Below are 19,082 nucleotides of genomic sequence, written 5' to 3'. Positions count from 1 at the left end.
AGCAGTGGTTTTTGTCTTGGAACTCTGCCATGCAGGTCATTTTTGCCCAGTCTCTTTATGGCGGAGTCATGAACACGGACCTTAACTGAGGCAAGTGAGGCCTGCAGTTCTTTGGATGTTGTTGTGGGGTCTTTTGTGATCTCTTGGATGAGTCGTCGCTGCACTCTTGGGGTAATTTTGGTCAGCCAGGCACTCCTGGGAAGGTTCACCACTGTTCCATGTTTTCCCCATTTGTGGATAATGGCTCTCATTGTGGTTCGATGGAGTCCCAAAGCTTTAGAAATGGCTTTATAACCTTTTCCAGACTGATAGATCTCATTTACTTTGTATCTTATTTGTTCCTGAATTTCTTTGGATCGCAAAATGATGTCTAGCTTTTAAGGATCTTTTGGTCTACTTCACTTTGTCACGCAGGTCCTATTTAAGTGATTTCTTGATTGAGAACAGGTATGGCAGTAATCAGGCCTGGGTGCAGCTAGAGAAATTGAACTCAGCTTTCCAAAGATGTGATAAGCCACAGTTAATTTATGTTTTAAAGGGGGTGGGATCACTTTTTCACACAGGGTCATGTAGGTTTGGATTTTTTTTTCTTATTAATAAAAACCTTCATTTAAAAACTGCATTTAGTGTTTACTTGTGTTATCTTTATCTAATATTTAAATTTGTTTCATGATCTGAAACATTTAAGTGTGACAAATATGCAAAAAAATAAGATATCAGGAAGGGCGCAAACACTTTTTTTACACCACTGTATATGCTAGATTTTATATACCTCTATCAAATCTACAACCCAGGAATCCACACACACATGCACACGCGCACATGCACACGCGCACACGCACACACACGCAAACAAATGCTCATAATGTTTTCAGTTTATTTTAGCAGAAACCCCATCAATCTAAGGTAAAATAAGGCAAAAGTAAGTTTTACAACCATTAAACCAAGCCAAAGTTAAAGAGATATATCTTATCCACATGAATATACGTTCAAGATTTCTGGGTCTGGAGAATCTGGAACCTGATGAGAATAGCTGTGTTCTTTCAGGCATGCAATCCACTTCTGTGCACTGTCCCTCATTTTTCCTCCCAATTCCCAAAAGCCTTTTCATTGGATTAAATTACAATCTGGAGATGAACAGCACCTTTCCACTCTCCCGAGCTGAGAGACACTTTCTAGCACAGCTGCGATCTGTAGTCCAGATGGAATCGCCGTAGGACACTCTTACAAACCCTACAGCTACTTCAGCCTGAGATTTAAGTGTGTTGAAGCTCCCTTATCATGCCAGAAAGCCCATTAATTAAAAGTATAACCATCTTTTCCACCGATATACACCTGCATGCCATGCAGAGTAGAACAAAAACCAGGCAGAAAAACCTTTTTGCACCCTTCAGCTCCTTTCTGGAATGCCGGACCATAAATCACGCTGAAAAATGAGCATTGTTTCATAAACAGCCCCCTATTACCCCACTGGGCTGTTAGAGGGAGTTAATGAATTATAGTGTAACAACAGCCCAATTAACTAGAAGGGGCCAGATCAGGAGAGGGGCTACAGAGACCTCTGGGATACTGGTGGGGGTGAGGGGGGTGGTACAACATCCAAACCGCTGTAGCCCATAGGCACACCTGCACCAGCTCTATGCTTCTGTCTTGCTAACAAACATCACAGCACTGCACCACAGTGTTTGTGGTTATAATCAGTGTGGCATTATAATAGCAGAGAGGTTGGAGAAGGGGGTGGGGTGGCATGAACAATATTGGGCCTTTCTTGAAAGTGAGCTCCAGAAAGGAAAGCCCTTGGCGCAAACACATAAACCAGTTCAAAGTGGCGCCGGTACATGTGTTTACGAAAAGGCGTCGTGCTGCTGTTTTCTTCAAGTGCCTTGTGATTCAGCGAAATGCCAGCAGGCGCATGGTCACACTTTCTTCCTCGAGACGGCATGAGCAGAGAGGCCGCCTTCCTCGAAACCTCAACCTGCTCAATGTAGCGATTAACCACCTAGACAAGGCCACGAAGGGTGCGAGTAGGATGGCAGAGAAAAGGAGGCAGCAGCCATTTTCTGCGTGCGTGCATCTAGTTTTTTTATTCTCTTGAAAGTGGGAGTCCACCCAACACCCACACCCAATCACATTACTGCCAGTCCACTTCAGAATGCCTTTCAGCCTGACAGCCTGAGCTGAGAAACTGGGAACTGGTAGGTAGGTAGCGTTACCAAGTGAAGCTTTTGACTGCTAAACTAAACCTCCGGCCAGTAAATAAGCCTGCCCATGGCGCGTTTTGTACTTCCCCTACACGAACCTGTTTGTGGGTAAAAATGGTTTAGAAACAGGAGTTGAATTTCTTATCTATAGTACTGCAGCAAAATACATCATTTGCTGATCCTTATCACAATATTGGCTTTGTGGCAATTATATCACAGATGGCAATGCAAATGAAATCTCTACCAAAATATAAAAAATATTTTTTAATGTAAACTATGAGCATCCTGACCAACCTTAGACTCTGCATCCCGTCGGTGACAAATCGATGGATTTTCGTGCTCTAACACGATAAACTTGGTCAAAAATAATCCCAGCCACTCAACACATCAAGGATCCCCAAACATGTTTCAATATATGGCAAGACATCGCGCCACCGTATGCATTTGCAGTGCAGGCAGTCTGTCCCTATACTGCAGGTCTAATCTCTGTAGGTTTGTCTGAGAAAGGGGGAAACGTCCTTAGATGTCTTCCAGGGCACCACACTTCACCCCCCTCACCCCGCAATCAGTATCTCAGACAGCATGTCTACTCTGCATAAACAGGAGAGCCGTGAGGAGGATGTCTCTGCCTCTCCGGGCCAAGTCAGGTGGAAAAAGCCAACGCTCCACTCTAATTTGCTGTGCAAATTCCGTGCAAGAGCCAGTCAAGGACTCGGACCGTTAAAAAGGCTGGAGGTACAAACACACACGTGTACAGACCCCATGCGCGCGCACAAACAGCCCATCCAATTTCGAAAACCATTCCACCCCCAAATGATTTTGTACTGCAGCGCTCTGGGGTAGAGCGCCTGGCACCAGGCTTCTCTTCAATAAGTAAAACCGTGACTTCACTGGAAGGGCTTTAAAAGGCACGCCATGGGAAGGGGTCATCCCAGGACGTCCCAGGATGAGCTGCGGGACACGCCGCGTCATTAACAGCCAAAGCAAGGACTTCGCTTCCATGAAGAAAAGTTACAAAGTAACCCGGGTGCGGTTTCTTCAGCAACCGCCCTCTAAATGCCCTGCAATGGCCAGCTGAGGGGCAAATGCCGTCAGCCTGTGGGCTTAGCCTTGCAGGGGTAGGGACGGGCCTCCTCGACGACGGCTGCTTGACCCTGCCTCAGGGTGCTACAGAAACGTGCATGCAAGCATGTGCACCAAACGGATACGGGTTTCAAAAAATGTCGCAAAACCCGTAAGCAAATCGTTAAGTGGCTGAAAGCAGTCCGTTCTGTGATAGCCGCAATGAGCAGGTTAGTTTTACGTGACAAGTGTACAGTGGATTAATGCCGTGCAATACCCTCTAGGTGAAAACAAATGGAGTCAGTTTAGATTGCTGCATGGTAAAATCAAGGGTGTCTGTCAGATGAAAACTCAGAAGCGCTTCAAACGTCGTACCTTCTTGCTCACGTTCACAACTGACGTCCAAATTTTTTACAAATTAAGTAATTCCACATCTCTGAAAAAAGGAGGCTGTGATCAGTGGGTAAAACAAAAGAGCATTCAAAAGGACGGCAAAATGCAAATCTGTACCTCCTGGATTTAGGTATCTAGACCTACTCAGACAAGGTATTGTCAGTCAGAATGAGGATAGGCTACTATTCAGCTTTATTGGGAGGCATAACACATCAGTGCACAGAGCTGTTCAATTTATTAAGTATCCAGCAATCAAACAGGCCTGACAGACCTGCTGCAGTGTGCTGTTTGATTTCACTTTGCCCACTGGACCGGAATACACAAGCTCAGCGTAGCTCGTCCCACGAGCGGGGGTGGTGTCTCCCTCTGACAGGCCTATCAGCAGAGCTTCAAGGTGTGACAACACAGCAGAGAACGCCAGCCTGGTGCACGAGAGGAAACCTACATGAGTGGGGGGAGGAGGGATAAACACGATCAGGAAAATATACGTGGCAGGTCGGAGGGCGAGCACGTTGTGCCGGGCTGGGGTCCTAATGTCTTCCGCCCCTTACCCATGCAGCACCCGCGTGAACAGGTTCCATCCGTACACCCCGATGAGCGTCCGTGGGTGGGTACACCTGGCTTCCTGCCTCCAGTGCATGTATTATTTAGACGGGCTGCTACACGGCTGCAGGGATCCCCTGCACGCCACAATCAAAGAGAGCACCCTGGGGCCTCCAGCTGCTACTGCGTGACTGTTCCTGAAGAACTCCAGCAGAAGAAGAAGAGGAAGGGGGGTGGGGAGGGCAGATAGCACCCAGCTAACCTCATATTTACTCCGGCTGATCCCGAAGCTGAGGTGCCGGGGATTAGTGCTCAGCTCAGAATGACATCAGCTGTGATGGAAGCTTCGCGTGAACAGTTCTGTCCGAAGTAACTCACATAAATAAAAGTAAGTTAATCAATGATCAAAGTTGGCCATAACTGGAATGAAACAAAATGAAAATATAGACTCACAGGAAATAAGGATGTAGGAAACGCAACAGCGTCATGGCTCAAAATCCACATATGAAACTGGTGAGATTTGCAATGGTAAGTTTAAGCACCACTGGCAATCAGAGAGTCTCACAACTCCCACTTCATCCCCTATGAAGAGTAATTTTAATAACTTGATCATTTAAATTAATTAAAACATTATTTTTCCTATGAATATTTGTTTGTGAATATTTTTCTGTGGGTAAAAACGGCTCATAACGTCAATTGCATTGTGGATACCTGACTCATTTCCAGACATTTTTATGTTCTGCACTGTGAAACGTACTCTCTAATGTCTGCTGGTTTCACGCACATTCTCTGTTTTCACAGATCCGTGCCCTGAGTCTGGCAGAGCATATGTTCTGTATTTATGACATCTATTTACTTTACCTCGGCAAATAACAGGATAAAACCTAACAAGGTCCTTAGAAGAGCACCCAGCTGCACAATGTGCAAGGAAAAGAGACTCTTTTGTAGAAAGAGAAACACTAGACAGGTGAGAGCTTTTCGTGGCGTGCGTGCCTTCGAGTGGAGGTGTCACCGTTGCTCCCCGACGGCCATTCTGAAGGAGATAACGAGCGTAATCTCCAGCACTAACTGCTGATGAGCTCTGCTCCGCAGCTGCGAGGACTGCTACAGCGACAAAAACTGCTTAACCCCTCCTCCCCGCTCCAGGCAATGGGTGTAATGCACCAGGAGGGGCTTAAAAAACAACCGTGCAAGGCCCCCCACCGTGGAGTGATGGAAGAGGGGAGGAGCTGCGTTGGAAGGACGGTTGGGTATCCGCCGGTCACTCCAGGGTGCTGACTACTGACGGCGTTTGAGGAGGCAAGGGGATGTCAGTGTGCCCGTGTCTAAATGGAGATGCCAGTGTCTAAATGGCAGCAGCCTCCCCGTGAAAGCAGTGGAAACAGTCAGGATTCATATCCCACTGCTGACAACGCAATGTTCACGGCACAAAGAAAGAACTGAAGAAAGCTCTCATGTCTCCCAAAATAAAATAAAATAAAAGTCCTGCATGCCTTACTTATTATAAAAGCTGTGAGCCTTGCTTAGATTAAGGAAAATTTTTCAACAACACGGCCACATTATTTTCGGCTCCGAATACTTGTGGCCTTAAACATAAATATAAATGGGAGCTTCACGAAGCCTCACACTGCTCCAGAAAAAGTCTTGACAAATGAGTCACAGGAGGTCTGCGCAAAAAGCTACACCGTCTCATAAGAGTCTTCAATCTACCCCACGTCGTCCGATGAAGACAATACAAGCGTGAACGATGATTTAATGGTCTATAAGAAAGAGCTTTTTCTCGGCGGCCCATGGAGCAGCTGGCCCCGGTCTTTGGGGAGCGGGGACGTGGCTAACGGTGCGAAACGCCCCTCATTACACGAGCGGCGGCACGCAACGGCCAGCCCCGTGTCGACCCCCCCCTCCCGGCAGGTCGCCGCAGCAGCCGAGCGCACACCTCCTGCACACCAGAGCCAGCCAATCTCTCAACCTGCGGACTCATAAACCAGAATACTGAGAGATACGGGATAGTAAGACTGGCGGTCACTAATTAGCAAGATACCCGACCCTTATCAAGAGGCTTCTCAGGCACAGAGATGGAATGGCGAGTGATCTCATTATGTCCTTCAACAATTAGAAAGTGATTTCATTTCTAACAGGGCACTACTTGAATGGTGACAATCTGTTTATTTGTCAGTGCCCAATATTCACGAGGCAGTGGGGAAAAAATTACACTCAAAAATGTAATAAGGCCCTGAAACACCCTCACGCTACCAAGCCAACTGGATCACCTCTGCAGCTTTATAATAATTATGAGGCAAATCTCTTCTCTATATTAAACAAGAGGCCTGCATTAATTCTAATCAGCGTGTGTAGTGAGGCTTGACAGCAGGCCCCTGGGGGGGGGGGGGTAGCATCCTATTCACCACACTCAAGCCTGGCGGAGGGTACAGCGAGCTCGAACCGTGCTCTTCAGGGTTCAACGCCCGCCTCCAGCGAGCGGAGCAAGCCCCCGGGCTTAGCCATTCAGGTAAGAGACGGTGACCTTTCTCGCCACCGGCTGCTCAACTTTATCCGACAGAGGTGTTTGAGCGGCCCTTCAGCACCTGGGTAAAGAGGGGGAAGAGAACATTCCCTGGCTTTTTGCGAGCGTGCACGTGAAAGAATTCGTCACGGAGTACAGATGAGCATTTGAAGTCAAGAGGGAGTAGTCTGAGGTGGCATTTTTCTCTCAAACTTCAGTTAGCGTATTTAATGTTTAATACTTTTCGATTTTCAATGTTATGCTTTAATAACTGTACTAGCTAAGAAATTATACAGTTACTGCTGCTGAATGCTGGCACAATTGTCTACCATTCACATTAGGAGGCACCTGAATTGTGGTACTGGAAAGAGATTAATTGTTAGTTTAATGTTTTAGTTTATGCTTCATAATTATTATTATTATCATTAGTATTATTATTATTATTATTATTAGTTACATTTATATAGTGCCTTTCTCAATCTCAAGAACGCTTTACAGACAGATACCAATGCTGTCTTAGCTCAAATGAGCATGGAATGAGTGTGTGTTTGGCTATTACAGAAATACATATTATGTATGTAACAACCAATTTGTGGTATCTCTTACACATGGGGCTGCATGGTTTTAGCTAGCTACACCTCATTTAAGTATCTTAAAATATTAGTCACACGATTATTTTTAAATTAATTTTGTTTATTTCCATAATACATAAACAAACATTTTAAAGGTTTTTTTGAAAAATTATTCTACCTAGTCCAATTGTGAGTGTATACATGATAGATTTTGATTCCATTGTTTAGAATCAAGACAGTGTAAACAGACAAACTAAGCTTCCAAACACACATCCCAGACGATTAGTTCAGAACATGTGCCACTCACCTCAATCTTTAGCCAACCATGTGACAAGGCCATCACTCTGTTGCTCTAAAATCACACAATGCACCTTGAAGAAGCATGGACAACTACTGCTCTAAAATCAGAGAGTGCACCTTTAAGAAGCATGCACACCCATTTTTCTAAAATCACAGAGTGCACCTTTAAGAAGCACGCACATCCACTACTCTGAAATCACAGAGTGCACCTTTAAGAATCATGCACAGCCACTGCTCTGAAATCACAGAGTGCACCTTTAAGAAGCATGCACAGCCACTGCTCTAAAAGTGCAGAGTGCACCTTTAAGAAACACGTGCATCCATTGCTCTAAAATCACAATGCACACCTTTAAGAAACATGCACAACCAGTATGTATTCACAATCAGTATGTATTTCTGAAAATGCCTAAAATCAGACTTGGAGAAAGGGTACAACCACATCCCTAATCAGTCTTGTGTCACTTGTGTGTATAGCCACTTGCACCCCCAACTGGCCAAGCAGTTCTGAAACTACTTCCATTCAGCAGTTTAAGTTTACTGTTTTAAACTCTATGCTTAAAAAGAGGGTGTATTTAAAATGGCTTAATTAGACAATCAACAAGAATGAATAAAAAACACACACATACTTTTTACACTTCCAGCTGCTGCCATGTAAAAGTCTAGAGCACACTACAGTCATCGCTAACCCTATGGTAGGACGATCATGAAACTTTAGATTAATGGCAAAACTAATGCAACCAAATCAACACAGGTTTGTCTGCATCTAGCTTCTCAACACTCAGCAACTTTGCCAGCATGAATTAAGGTTGTCAACACATTACTCTGTAAGATAAATGAGCGCACGTGGTAAAGCACTGCCCTCAAAATAATCAGATGAGAAAGATGACCCATGATAACCCAAATGAGTAAACACTACACTTCCTCATCTTTTGATAGGGTAAATTCTTAAATAACCAATAAGGGGCAACCCAAAAACCACAGGCGTAAAAACGTGTACAGCAAGTTTGTGTGTAAGCCACAAAACTTACCTCTGATCTCAGTAGCCAGTACTCATCTGTCCCAGACTGGACATTTCTGAAAGCTGTGAGGTAGTCATAACTGATGACAGCTGTCTGAAAAAGAAAAAAAAAAGAAGTGTTTGCAGAAAACAAACAAACAAAACTTCTGCATCTTAAAAACGAGCGGAAGGTGCGACATAAAACTTCAAAAGTAATCAAAAGTAATGACTGTTCTCACACTCCCACAACGGAGCAATAAGAAATTAAAAATCAGGATGAGGAGTTTACCGTCGCAGCCGCCCTAGCGAATCTGACGACGCTCAGATCGTTGGCGTCAACGCTGAGACTGTGCAGGTAAAACCCAGACGAAGCGACCGCTAGGGCAGCGAGAGACGACACTTTCAGAAGCCTCCCAGCCATGTGAGACCCTGGACAAGAAACAACACTGCGTGTAAATGTCAGGGAAACTGAAATATTCCCCCATTCGCGCTCGACGCTATACGGCGTTTCTCTTTCTCCTGTCCAACAACGTTTGGCTGAGGCAGATGACTGAGGTGAAGGAATTTCCCACAGCGGTTGAAGTAGCAACTGCTAACTGGCTACAAAAACACCGGCTGTGTGGCCAAGATTTACGGCCAATATACCGACACACCGACGGACAAGACTAGACACTAGCTAACCTGGGTTACAGTTTAGACGCACCAGAGGCGATTTGACCAGAATGAATGGATCACGCCAACGGTGAATGTTCCCAAAATAATTATTATTTACATAATTTACCTCAGATCATGGCGGTTAGCACCGTAGCTAAGTGGCTGCTGGCTTTGTACATCAGCTCGCTTGCTAGGTAGCTAACGTTAGCTAGCTAGATACAGCTATAACATCCTTTCATAAAGTATATAATTTCATAACACACGTTTGTACAACAAAATGGGTTAGCTATAGGCACTGCTTTTGTGCACAAGTTCTGACTTACTAGACAAATACAGTCGTTTTCTTTAGCTAGTTAACGTGGTTCATTTACTCTGTTCGCTCTCACACTGTCACCCACTAACCGGCTTCGTGCCGTGACCTGTCAACTCCTGCCTTGTGAAGAGCAAACACATACTACGCAACTTTAGTAATGCCCAGAGTTTAGTAACACTTTAAAAATATATATTTATATATATATATTATATAAAATATATATAAATAAATATATAATTAAAAATAAATAAATTATATATATATAATTAAAAAATAAATTATATATATATATATATATATAATTTATTTTTTTATTATATATATATATATATATATACACACACACACACAACCACTCGAATTAAGGACTACAATCCAGTAGTGTAATGAATGTTTTATAATGAATTCATTTACTGTTTCATAAATGTAAAAGTTTAAACTTGTAGGAGCAACGATTTGACACCCCTTAGGGACAAAGAATTCGCATGCCTCCCAGATTAAGAAAAAGCATTGGAAAGGTTCTGCACTGTTTCCACAGAGGAACTGCAATAAAAAAAATTGCCCTGGACAGGATACCACTTGGGGAACTTTTTCTACCAAAGTGGACATGACCTTGCTTGATCCAGCAGACTAGCACAGACTGGTATGTGCACTCTGTAGAATCTGAGTAATCAACAATGAAATACCATTCATTCAAAGAAATTCAATGGTGAAATACAATTTCATAACAACACTGAAATGGAATATGCACAACACGTTCATAATGTTATGTGACATGTCATATGTTGTTTGTGTAGTTATATTGTGTTTTATAAAAGTGTGATTACTTTTTCCTGAATTGTATGTGAAAAAATTAAGTTATACAAAATTTTATCTTGAGTATATGAAATCCTGCTTGAAATAAGATGATTTTGAAAATCATTTGTTACATGGTAAGGACATAAAACTTTGTCTGGTTGTCAAATAACAACAACCTCTGCAGTTTTCTTTTTCCCCAAAAAAAACAAATCAGCTATTGGCTCTTATTCCTGAAATGACTGCGGATCTAGTCTTTTAGGCATAGAGCCTAGGATATGGATAGGCTTCACAAAATGTTTCTGATGATACATTTTTCCGAGAGATAAAACGAGGAGCATGTTACCAGAGTCAGCTCCTCCGAAAGCTAAATGAACACGCCAAATAATACCAAATCAGCCAACTGAGATGAACACACTGTGGTTTCTCATCTTATTTTCATATCTTTGTATGACGAAGCCTAACTGGGCAGTAACATTTCATTCATTAAGAATAATTTCTAATTCAGCTTAATCAGTGTTTGACATGAAAGCACTAATCTGAGAGCAATTTAGTCTCATAGCAATCTCCTATTTCAATAGGTACCACGCGGTTCCTATGTTATTATGTCCACCTCAGGTTGCTAGGCTGCAGTTAAGTGCTCTGTTCACTTTACCCGTAACTGCCTATCCTGAAGCTGTTCCAGTGGTACAACCCCTCCACCCCTACTGCCCCCCCCCCCCTTCCCTGGCCAAAATAAATACATTTTAAGATAATATTAGTGTTTCTTCACAAAAAAAAAAGTATAAATTCTGTTTGAAGCATGTTTATGTATAGTGGAAAACTGACAAAGGAAATTAATTGACACCAACTGTTGTACATGAAACTAACTCTAATGAATAAAATACAAGAATATGATCCATTAAACAGTAAATTTATTTTATTCATCAATAGTTACAATAAACACTTTACAACAAAGAAAAGGTTCCCCAAAAAAAACAGACATTACATCAATTCCACTTTACTGAAATGATGCCTGCTCAGCTTTCTTCTGCTTCTTTGTCCATTCTTCTCCACGTGAATGGCATCATGTTTTGTTGCACTTGAAGCTGCATTTGGAGAGAATCCAACAGATTTATCTAAGAGATAGACGAGACATTTTTTTTCCCCCTCCAATAATAAATCTTTCCAGTCGGTATGCAGAAGCCAGGCTCCCCACCTTGGATCCCTCGACAACGTGAGGGTCCTTGTGAAGGGCGTTGTGCAGTCCCTCCTCCGTGGTGTACCCAATCCAGCAGAAGCCCTTATGAAAACCAGTTCCTTTGTCCTAGGTGACAAATATTGAGTATGAACACTCACAGCAGAGAGCCTCTTTACTGAGCTGTCATCCCAGCAGAAGCCCTTATGAAAAACTCAAAGCCTCTTTATTGGCAAAGGACATACCATGAGACTGCTGTTAATACTTACAAAAGGTAGTAAGCACTTCCTCACGTGGCCAAATTGCCCGAAATACTCTTTAACCTCCTCTGTAAGCAAAATTGGAAACAAGTTGAATGTGTGTACACAGGCCGGCTCAAATTCTAACGTGAGGCACAGGAGAGCTTGTTCAGCGTAGCCAGTTAGCATGGCTGCCTTTGCATTCGTGATAACCGCACTATACTCAATATTAAACAATCATTATAATACCGAGGCTTTACGAGAAGACTAACATACTAGTAACACGCCTTAATTACTTACTTGTTCCGAGAGTCCACGGTATCTTGGAAACGAATAACTCAAACACCTTTTTACCGGGAGCCGACATGTTCCGTCCTTGGTCAGAAGAAATCGCCCTTTCACCCTAACCACGTGGTGCAAAAGCCGGTTTATTAAACACACTGCTTAATGCCGTGACGTTGTAGTTAAACACAATTACAAACTATTCAAAGTTTAAATTATTTACTTAAATAATTCGGGTATACGTTTGCGATAAATTATGTACGTTCACGTTGTGTCGCGTCAAAGCAAAGTTGAAAGGTCAATAATGGTGGCAAAGATGGCAGCTTCCATAGCTGAGCGTGGGGAAGATGCGTTTAGAAAAGTGTTCAAGTTTTATAAGCGGAGGAAGCCGCCTCCAGATTTCAGTGAGGTTATTGATTTCTCGAAAAAATCCGCAAATGAGCTGGTCAGTGTTCAAGCCATGGCGTTTTTAACGAACATGCATCTTAATGTTATTTTGTTAACATTGGCCGGGTAGTAAGATGTTAATTATTTTAAAACGTATCTACTTTGTCTACTTATATATTCTAGTTTCTAGTTATTTCTGTTTGTGGTTTGTTTGTTTGTTTGTTTGTTTGTTTTCGAACAACGTCGTGTAACCTAGATTAGCGGATCAACTTGGGTTCTACTCTGCTTGTAGGTTTTCGCAGCTGAATTGGATCATGACAGTCTTGGTGAGGAAGCCGCCTACAGAGCAGGACTTCGACCTGTTAAAGACTGGAGAGCTTTTGGCCTTCAGGGATACCCAGGTTTCCTTTATATGTTTAAAAAACGAACTTTAGAACGTTAAAAGAAGGTCTGCATTCATTAAGCCTGAACTCTTGCATATCTTATGGGTTCAGTCTCTTGCAGCTAATACACAGCTATCTTAAAATCTTTAATACTCACTAGCTGAGTTTTTAATCGAAGGAACTGCTTATGTGAGTTTGAAATAGATGCTTGCTTGTTATGCAAGAGTGCAAGATGGAACCTTCTGTGTATTTTTGTATTTTTTTTATGCAAAGGGTTCATGTTTATCTCCAATCCTTTCCTACCGGGCTCCCAGCAGTATTGGGTAAAGCAATGCCTAAAGACCTACCCACAAAAGCCCAACGTGTGTAATCTTGACATGCATATGCCACCTACTGAGACAGTGGACATCTGGGGGAAAAGCATCGATAGTTTTCAGTAAGTAAATCTTCATGTCATGAGACTAAAATCATATTACTGAACCCGCTTAGTTTGCAGTTTTATCAGAGACAGTGCTGATGTGACAACATACACAAAACACTTTGAAATGTCTAAAGTATAGCGTGTACCCTAAATTCCATCCATAGAAGGGTTTCAGCTCCAGCAGTGTGGGCCATAACAGCCCAGATGGAAAATGATCAATGCTGAAAATAATGTGTGGTGTGGTATGAAGCTCCTGAATTGTAATGGCGCATTGCAGGACCTGTGAGTGAGTGGCAGATCTCAAGAACATCTGCTGCTTTTCCATCCTAAATGGCTAACTATTATCGGTCACTTTTACACTACAAATTGTCTTTGAGAAGCTCAATGAGCTATCAAGGCGAGGGAAAATGTTTATTAGCATTGCTTTCCCCTGAACACAGTGACTGAACACAGTGACTGTGTATAGTATACTGTGTATAGTGTATAGTAACACTGCACATTAGGCACAGTGATGGTATGCTTTCAGTTCTTTTCTCTTGCATTAATTGCTGATCACTTTAATATGTTTATCTCCTTTATTTACATTGGCTGAGTGATTTCTGTACTCCACATATGTGGGCTCTGCTCAACCTAAGTTGTTTTGTAGTTGAGATACATTGTGTACCTCGTTGAGTTGGTCATTTTGACCCTTATCAGGCCTATCTGAGTCTGAACCAGCGTTGCCAAATATTTGCCTCCGTGTGCATTAGGACACCAACCATGAAAAGTAATAATTAATTCCATTCACAACAGGATCACTTCTTTTTAGGATTTTCCATTTTCATATTAAGTCCTTGCAGAATACTTGTAATGTGCTGCACATTAGCGGCACTGTATCCTTCCACCAGTGATTCCCTCTGGTTTGTTCTGAAATGCACCTTCCCTCTCTAGTTTAATAGACAGTAACTGTCCGGATGTTCTCTGCTTGCCTGCATGGGCTAGTTAAAGCAGGGAAGGGTAAAGGCGCCCGGATTCATTCGTTTGAACCAAACCTTGAGCTGCTTGGACGTGTGAACTGTTCTACAGGAAGAAGGGGACAAGGGACCCCAAGACTCTACTGGAGAAGCTTCGCTGGGTGACGCTGGGCTACCACTACAACTGGGACACCAAGGTGCTGCTCTCTTATTAGAAGGTTTCGCCAACAGCCGTTGCAGTCTTGACTTTTCTAAAAATGTATGTTCTTCGCTTTTAAGTTTACAAACCATTGCAGTTTTGTTTTGGTTTTTTTTGTATTTTTTAGTGTCATTTTTTTTCTTTCTGTTCTGCTCAATCGCATGGGGAGCCTTGAGCTATGGAATGCACAAGTCTAAACAGCTGCTAAAGGCTATAGTGAAATCAAACATAATGATGAAGGAGAGTGAGTGAGTGAGTGAGTGAGTGAGTGTGTGTGTGTGTGTGTGTGTGTGTGTGTGTCCGGGGGGAGTGGGCCCTTGGGGGAACTGTGCACTGTACTGAAGCTAGCTCCAACTAGAGGAAGTGTGCACATTGCTCTGGATCTTTATTAGCTTTGTTTCCTCTTTTCAGAACATTTCATCTCAAACTGCGCTCACTTGATGCTCGCCTGTCTCGTTTATATGCTAATTACATAAAAGTGTTTAGTCTCCTGTCCTATTAAATCAGTCCGGAGTCGCACCCAGGATTCATTAACCCTGATCTCAGTTTGACACCGCCAAATGTCTGCCGATGCCCTGTGCATCTTAAGCAGCACCCCTCTCTAACTCCTCCTCTCTCTTTGGTGGAGGGGGGCCGGGGGGGTTCAGAGCCCGAGCCTCCAGCTCCAGTGAGATCAGAAGACTGCCTGCCCAATTTGGCTGTTTGGGAAGACACAGTTCCCGCGATTACCTGCTGATTGGGCCTTCACGCCTTGCTGCTGACACCGCAGCCCGGTGCAAGCAGCAGGAGGAGGGGGAGCAGAGCAGAATTAGATAAAACTGTCGTTTTTACTCTGCGGTGGCAGTGAGCGCATGGCGGGCAGAAGGTGGCCTTCTGCGAACTGCTTTTGTGTGAAATCCATGCTTCTCTCCCTCATCGTGCAGACGTACTCGGCAGAACAGAGGAGTCCCTTCCCCGCAGACCTCCACGCTCTCTCCCGCAGTATTACGGCAGTCTGTGGGTTTCCCGGCTTCGCTGCCGAGGCTGGCATCCTCAACTACTACCGCTCCGATTCTTCACTCGGGATCCACGTTGACGAGGCTGAACTCGACCACACTTGGCCTCTTCTGTCTTTTAGGTGGGGAGGAATTTTTGGGGGTATTAATTTTTGGGTGTATTAAGGCCTCGGTAGTACACAGGAAATGATATATTATGAGACGGTGGGGTGTTATGTCAAGACTTCAAGATCGAGCTCTACAGTATTTTAGTCTCAGGTATCAGGTGATGTGTTGTTGTTGTTGTTGTTGTTTTTTCTCTCATCTGCCTGTGCTCTGAGCCAACCTCTTGTTTTTACCCAGCTTTGGGCAGACGGCGGTCTTCTTGCTAGGTGGGACTAAGAGGCAAGACCCTCCCACGGCCATGTTCACGCGTAGCGGCGACGTCATGGTGATGTCGGGCCCCAGTCGCCTGCTGTACCATGCCGTCCCATGCCTCGTCTCCGCCCCCACTGCCCAGCCCCTGCCACTGTGCTTGGGCCCGCCTCCTGCGGACAGGGCGCCGGCCGATGGCCTCGTCCAGGCTGTGACCGAGGGTGACTGGGAGGTGTGCTCCAGGTATCTCCTCACGTCGCGTGTGAACATGACCATCAGGCAGGTCCTGGGCCCTGGTCAGACATTCGAAGCGGCGCACTCCGGTGCTGCGGGACATGCCAAATTCCGACGCGGCTACGACGATGAGAGGTCAGCGGAGGCGACCCCAAACTCTAAGAAGAGCAGGAGTGGAGCAGGTCATCAGCTCCATTAGTGACGATCATCTCCGATTCAGTTTTTGGACTTTTAGAGATGTGTGCTCTGAAAGTTTGCAGTTATTTATGTAACCAGATAAATCTGTATATATGTGGATAAAAATATATATTTATGAATAAATTTTGTGAACAAAGAGATATAGTAACAGACCAGGGCAATAGAGAGCCCATGGTCAGCGGAAATGAGTCAGTTCTCATCAGACTTAACCCATTCTATTCGTGCGTATGCCAGTGCACTGGACACTGCAGTGGTCAGCCATGTTTGCTGGTTGGCTGTGTAGACGAAACAGAGGTGACCTTTAGAGGATCGCAGAGGACGTGATGTGTCAGGATTGTTCTCGGTGTCACTTGGCCCCCCCGGTACACTGGCAGCCAAAAGCATTTGGGAGGGTGGCAGGGTTGTCTAGGCAATGATGGCTAGACTTCCTGTCAAAGAGGTTACTTCTGAAAAAATAGTCTGGGTCACTGGCTTCAGGGACTGTTTACCTCTGCCTTCCTTTAGATTTTCAGCTTTAGGGATGATTGAATGTAATAGAAAGTTTCCAGATTCAAGCAGATTTCTTTCAGATACTGAGTGAAATCCAGCTGCAAGAAATACAAATATAACATTTAGCTGAAAGTGGCTTTTTGAGTGGGCTTTGCATGACCTTCACAGAACTGCTCTTTCCTTTGTAAAAAACCCCCCCACTTGAGCACTATTCATGTACACATTGTTAGAAAACTGGCCAGTATGTCACTTCCTCAAAACCAGTGTACGGATTAAGTGCATTTCAAGTCCACATTATGCAGAAATAAACCGTCCTGTAACAGCTCTGCTGCACAGTTCGGTTAAGACACCTGCAGTCACCTGCAAGCTTCAGGACTTTCTTGGTGGTGCTGTTTTACTGCCATGCTTGTATCACTCTGTCTAAAGTCCTCCCTGGGGCACCCAGCTCTCTGGAACATTTCCAGAACCTTGCCTAACATTATGGGAAGCTTCCCATAAGAGAGGAAACTTTGTAAGCATAACATTAGTGGAGTGTCCTTGTAGCATTATGCGTCCTTGATAAAGTTGTCAAACTGTTATGGTTAAGGTTTCCGCTCACAATGTTTTTTAAATGTTGTTTTAATATTGTTTATATTGTGGGGGGGTTTTGTTTTACATTTGTATTTATTTATTTCATTAATCAAACTGGTCTCAATTAATATTTCCTATCCCTAAAGAGAATGTTAGGGGGAAAAGTTTGAAACATAAAATTGTTAACTGTGTAGGGCATTGACAGTACAGTTAACAACACAAAGAGAGTGTAGAAGTAAAATCATGTTGCTAAGAACAGCTAAACTTATGTTTTTCTTTCTAATGGTGCATAATCGTGCAAACAAAAAGTCTTAAATTGTGGAGTTTGTTTTTTACTGTGAAGGCACAGCTGTTTGATTACCTGTGCTGCTTAACTTCAGAAACTACGGTGTGCTACCTATGTCTCCAGGATAACAGGCTCTGAGGTGCATGCGGCGGATAAGGTGAATATTGAGAAACCCTTAAGAGAAATCTCCCATGGTAACGAAAGGCCTCGGGTTAGCTTTAAAGCCACTTTATAACAAACATTTACTTTTTAAGAACACCTTGTGGGCGTTCTGTTGGAGACCAGAGACTGTGTTGTCACGCACAGTTTGTGTTAGCCACCCTAGCGGGCATTTGGTGACCACAACACCACGGTTGGCTGTATAACAGTGACACATGGTAAAAACCACAACACTGCAGTGGCAGTTAAACTCTTAACCTGCTGTGGTCATATATTGAGAGAGACAACAGATAAGCTGTACTCTATCATTATACTTATATGTAACGCAGCTGCAAAACACCCTTTGGCCAGTGAGCGTGACTGGGTGTCAAGTTCATTAATATTCTGGTTTAAATCATGCAAAACACTGGACAGTATCAAGAGTTCTGGAACTGTCCTCTTTTGCGGTGAGGCCAAAAAGCGACTGCGCGGAGCACTGTGCATGTTGCAGTCTACCACTCACCTGAAGAACATACCACTTAGTACTATGAACTAATTACACTCGAGAGAGCGAAACAGTGGCGTTGCCCTTCCTCCTCCTGGAGTCTCCATTGACGTCACCCTGGCCCTCAGCAGGACAGAAAGGTCCTGCCCTTCCCGCTAAAATTCTATTGTCAGGGTTTTATATGTATTCATATAATTTTTATTGCTACCATTTTATCCGCGCTTCCTCCATGCTCGGTTTTTATGTCCATTTGCTTCTCGGAGACCGCGCCACCACCGCATGGTGACACCCTCCGCATTGCTCCGTCATCGAACCGCCATCGGTTGTTGTGTGAAAATGGGCAGGGAACGGTCCGCGAGCATGCCGTCTACATCCTCCCTTCTCAGTCCCGCGCCGGTACGGCCACGGGTCTCTCCACCGTCACCGTGCAGGAGCGAGCGTAATGTTAGAGTGTGCAAGGTGTTCTTTCAGTGCCGTGTCGCACTCTTTTTATTTAAAATAAATTTTATATATATATATATATATATATATATATATATATATATATATATAATGTGTGTGTGTGTGTGTGTGTGTGTGTGTGTGTGTGTGTGTGTGTGTGTGTGTAGAATAGACCTTTGCTGTTCATTTCCACAATGCAAGGTATGCGGAATAGTTTCCTGCATTTTGCACGTGGGCTAGAAACAGCACTTGCACAAGGAGATAGTAAATGTTTTTTAAACACTGACATCTGTGCAAATTGCCTGTGTGATTAGAACGATCATGTCTTATGGTTGTCCGGTGGGCATGAGAGTTCACGCTGGGGGACGGAACGATGCATCCCTAAGACAGGCATTGTGCTTTTACCTTAAAAACCATCATTTCAGAAACTAATTAGGGGACATTAGCTTCGCAAACTGGGGAAAAATTGCATTTGCTGTGTTATTGTTGTAATCACGG

At 43.8% G+C, this 19,082-nt stretch overlaps 3 protein-coding genes across 9 annotated transcripts in view; 1 reads left to right on the top strand and 2 right to left on the bottom strand.

Moving 5' to 3' along the window:
* adck1 (aarF domain containing kinase 1) overlaps positions 1-9,656 on the bottom strand; it is an 88,319-nt gene extending 78,663 nt beyond the window's left edge. For all 5 annotated transcript variants that reach the window (XR_014125635.1, XR_014125634.1, XM_027013941.3 and 2 more), the window contains exons 1-3: positions 9,549-9,656; positions 8,861-9,000; positions 8,603-8,686 (exon numbers count right to left, since the gene is read on the bottom strand). Coding sequence is in view for 3 of the 5 variants with exons in the window: in XM_027013941.3 (XP_026869742.2) it covers positions 8,603-8,686; positions 8,861-8,992 (216 nt within the window). In the remaining 2 variants the exon portion in view is untranslated. The remainder of the gene's footprint in view (positions 1-8,602; positions 8,687-8,860; positions 9,001-9,548) is intronic.
* A 1,574-nt stretch (positions 9,657-11,230) lies between these two features.
* slirp (SRA stem-loop interacting RNA binding protein) lies at positions 11,231-12,218 on the bottom strand. Its single transcript, XM_027013958.3, has 4 exons — positions 12,050-12,218; positions 11,780-11,838; positions 11,532-11,639; positions 11,231-11,421 (listed from the first exon to the last, which is right to left on the bottom strand). Exons 1-4 carry the CDS (start codon positions 12,114-12,116, stop codon positions 11,353-11,355), a joined length of 303 nt encoding a protein of 100 aa, XP_026869759.2. The 5' UTR covers positions 12,117-12,218; the 3' UTR covers positions 11,231-11,352.
* A 69-nt stretch (positions 12,219-12,287) lies between these two features.
* Positions 12,288-17,470, top strand: alkbh1 (alkB homolog 1, histone H2A dioxygenase). Of its 3 annotated transcripts, none has more exons than XM_027013957.3 (6): positions 12,288-12,476; positions 12,711-12,819; positions 13,075-13,237; positions 14,288-14,372; positions 15,298-15,491; positions 15,712-17,470. In XM_027013957.3, exons 1-6 carry the CDS (start codon positions 12,288-12,290, stop codon positions 16,154-16,156), a joined length of 1,185 nt encoding a protein of 394 aa, XP_026869758.2. In that variant the 3' UTR covers positions 16,157-17,470. The 3 variants fall into 3 exon arrangements, with proteins under 3 accessions (XP_026869758.2, XP_081578315.1, XP_081578314.1); XM_081722189.1 differs by having other exon boundaries at positions 12,452-12,476; positions 13,119-13,237; XM_081722188.1 differs by having other exon boundaries at positions 12,462-12,476; positions 13,116-13,237.
* The last annotated feature ends 1,612 nt before the right edge of the window (positions 17,471-19,082 follow it).

This window comes from Electrophorus electricus, chromosome 10 (assembly GCF_041902795.1).
Source record: "Electrophorus electricus isolate QZ-2024a chromosome 10, ASM4190279v1, whole genome shotgun sequence".
In the NCBI taxonomy this organism is placed as follows: domain Eukaryota; kingdom Metazoa; phylum Chordata; class Actinopteri; order Gymnotiformes; family Gymnotidae; genus Electrophorus; species Electrophorus electricus.
The sequence above is the reverse complement of the archived record's forward strand: the minus strand, read 5'-3'. Positions and strand labels throughout refer to the sequence as shown.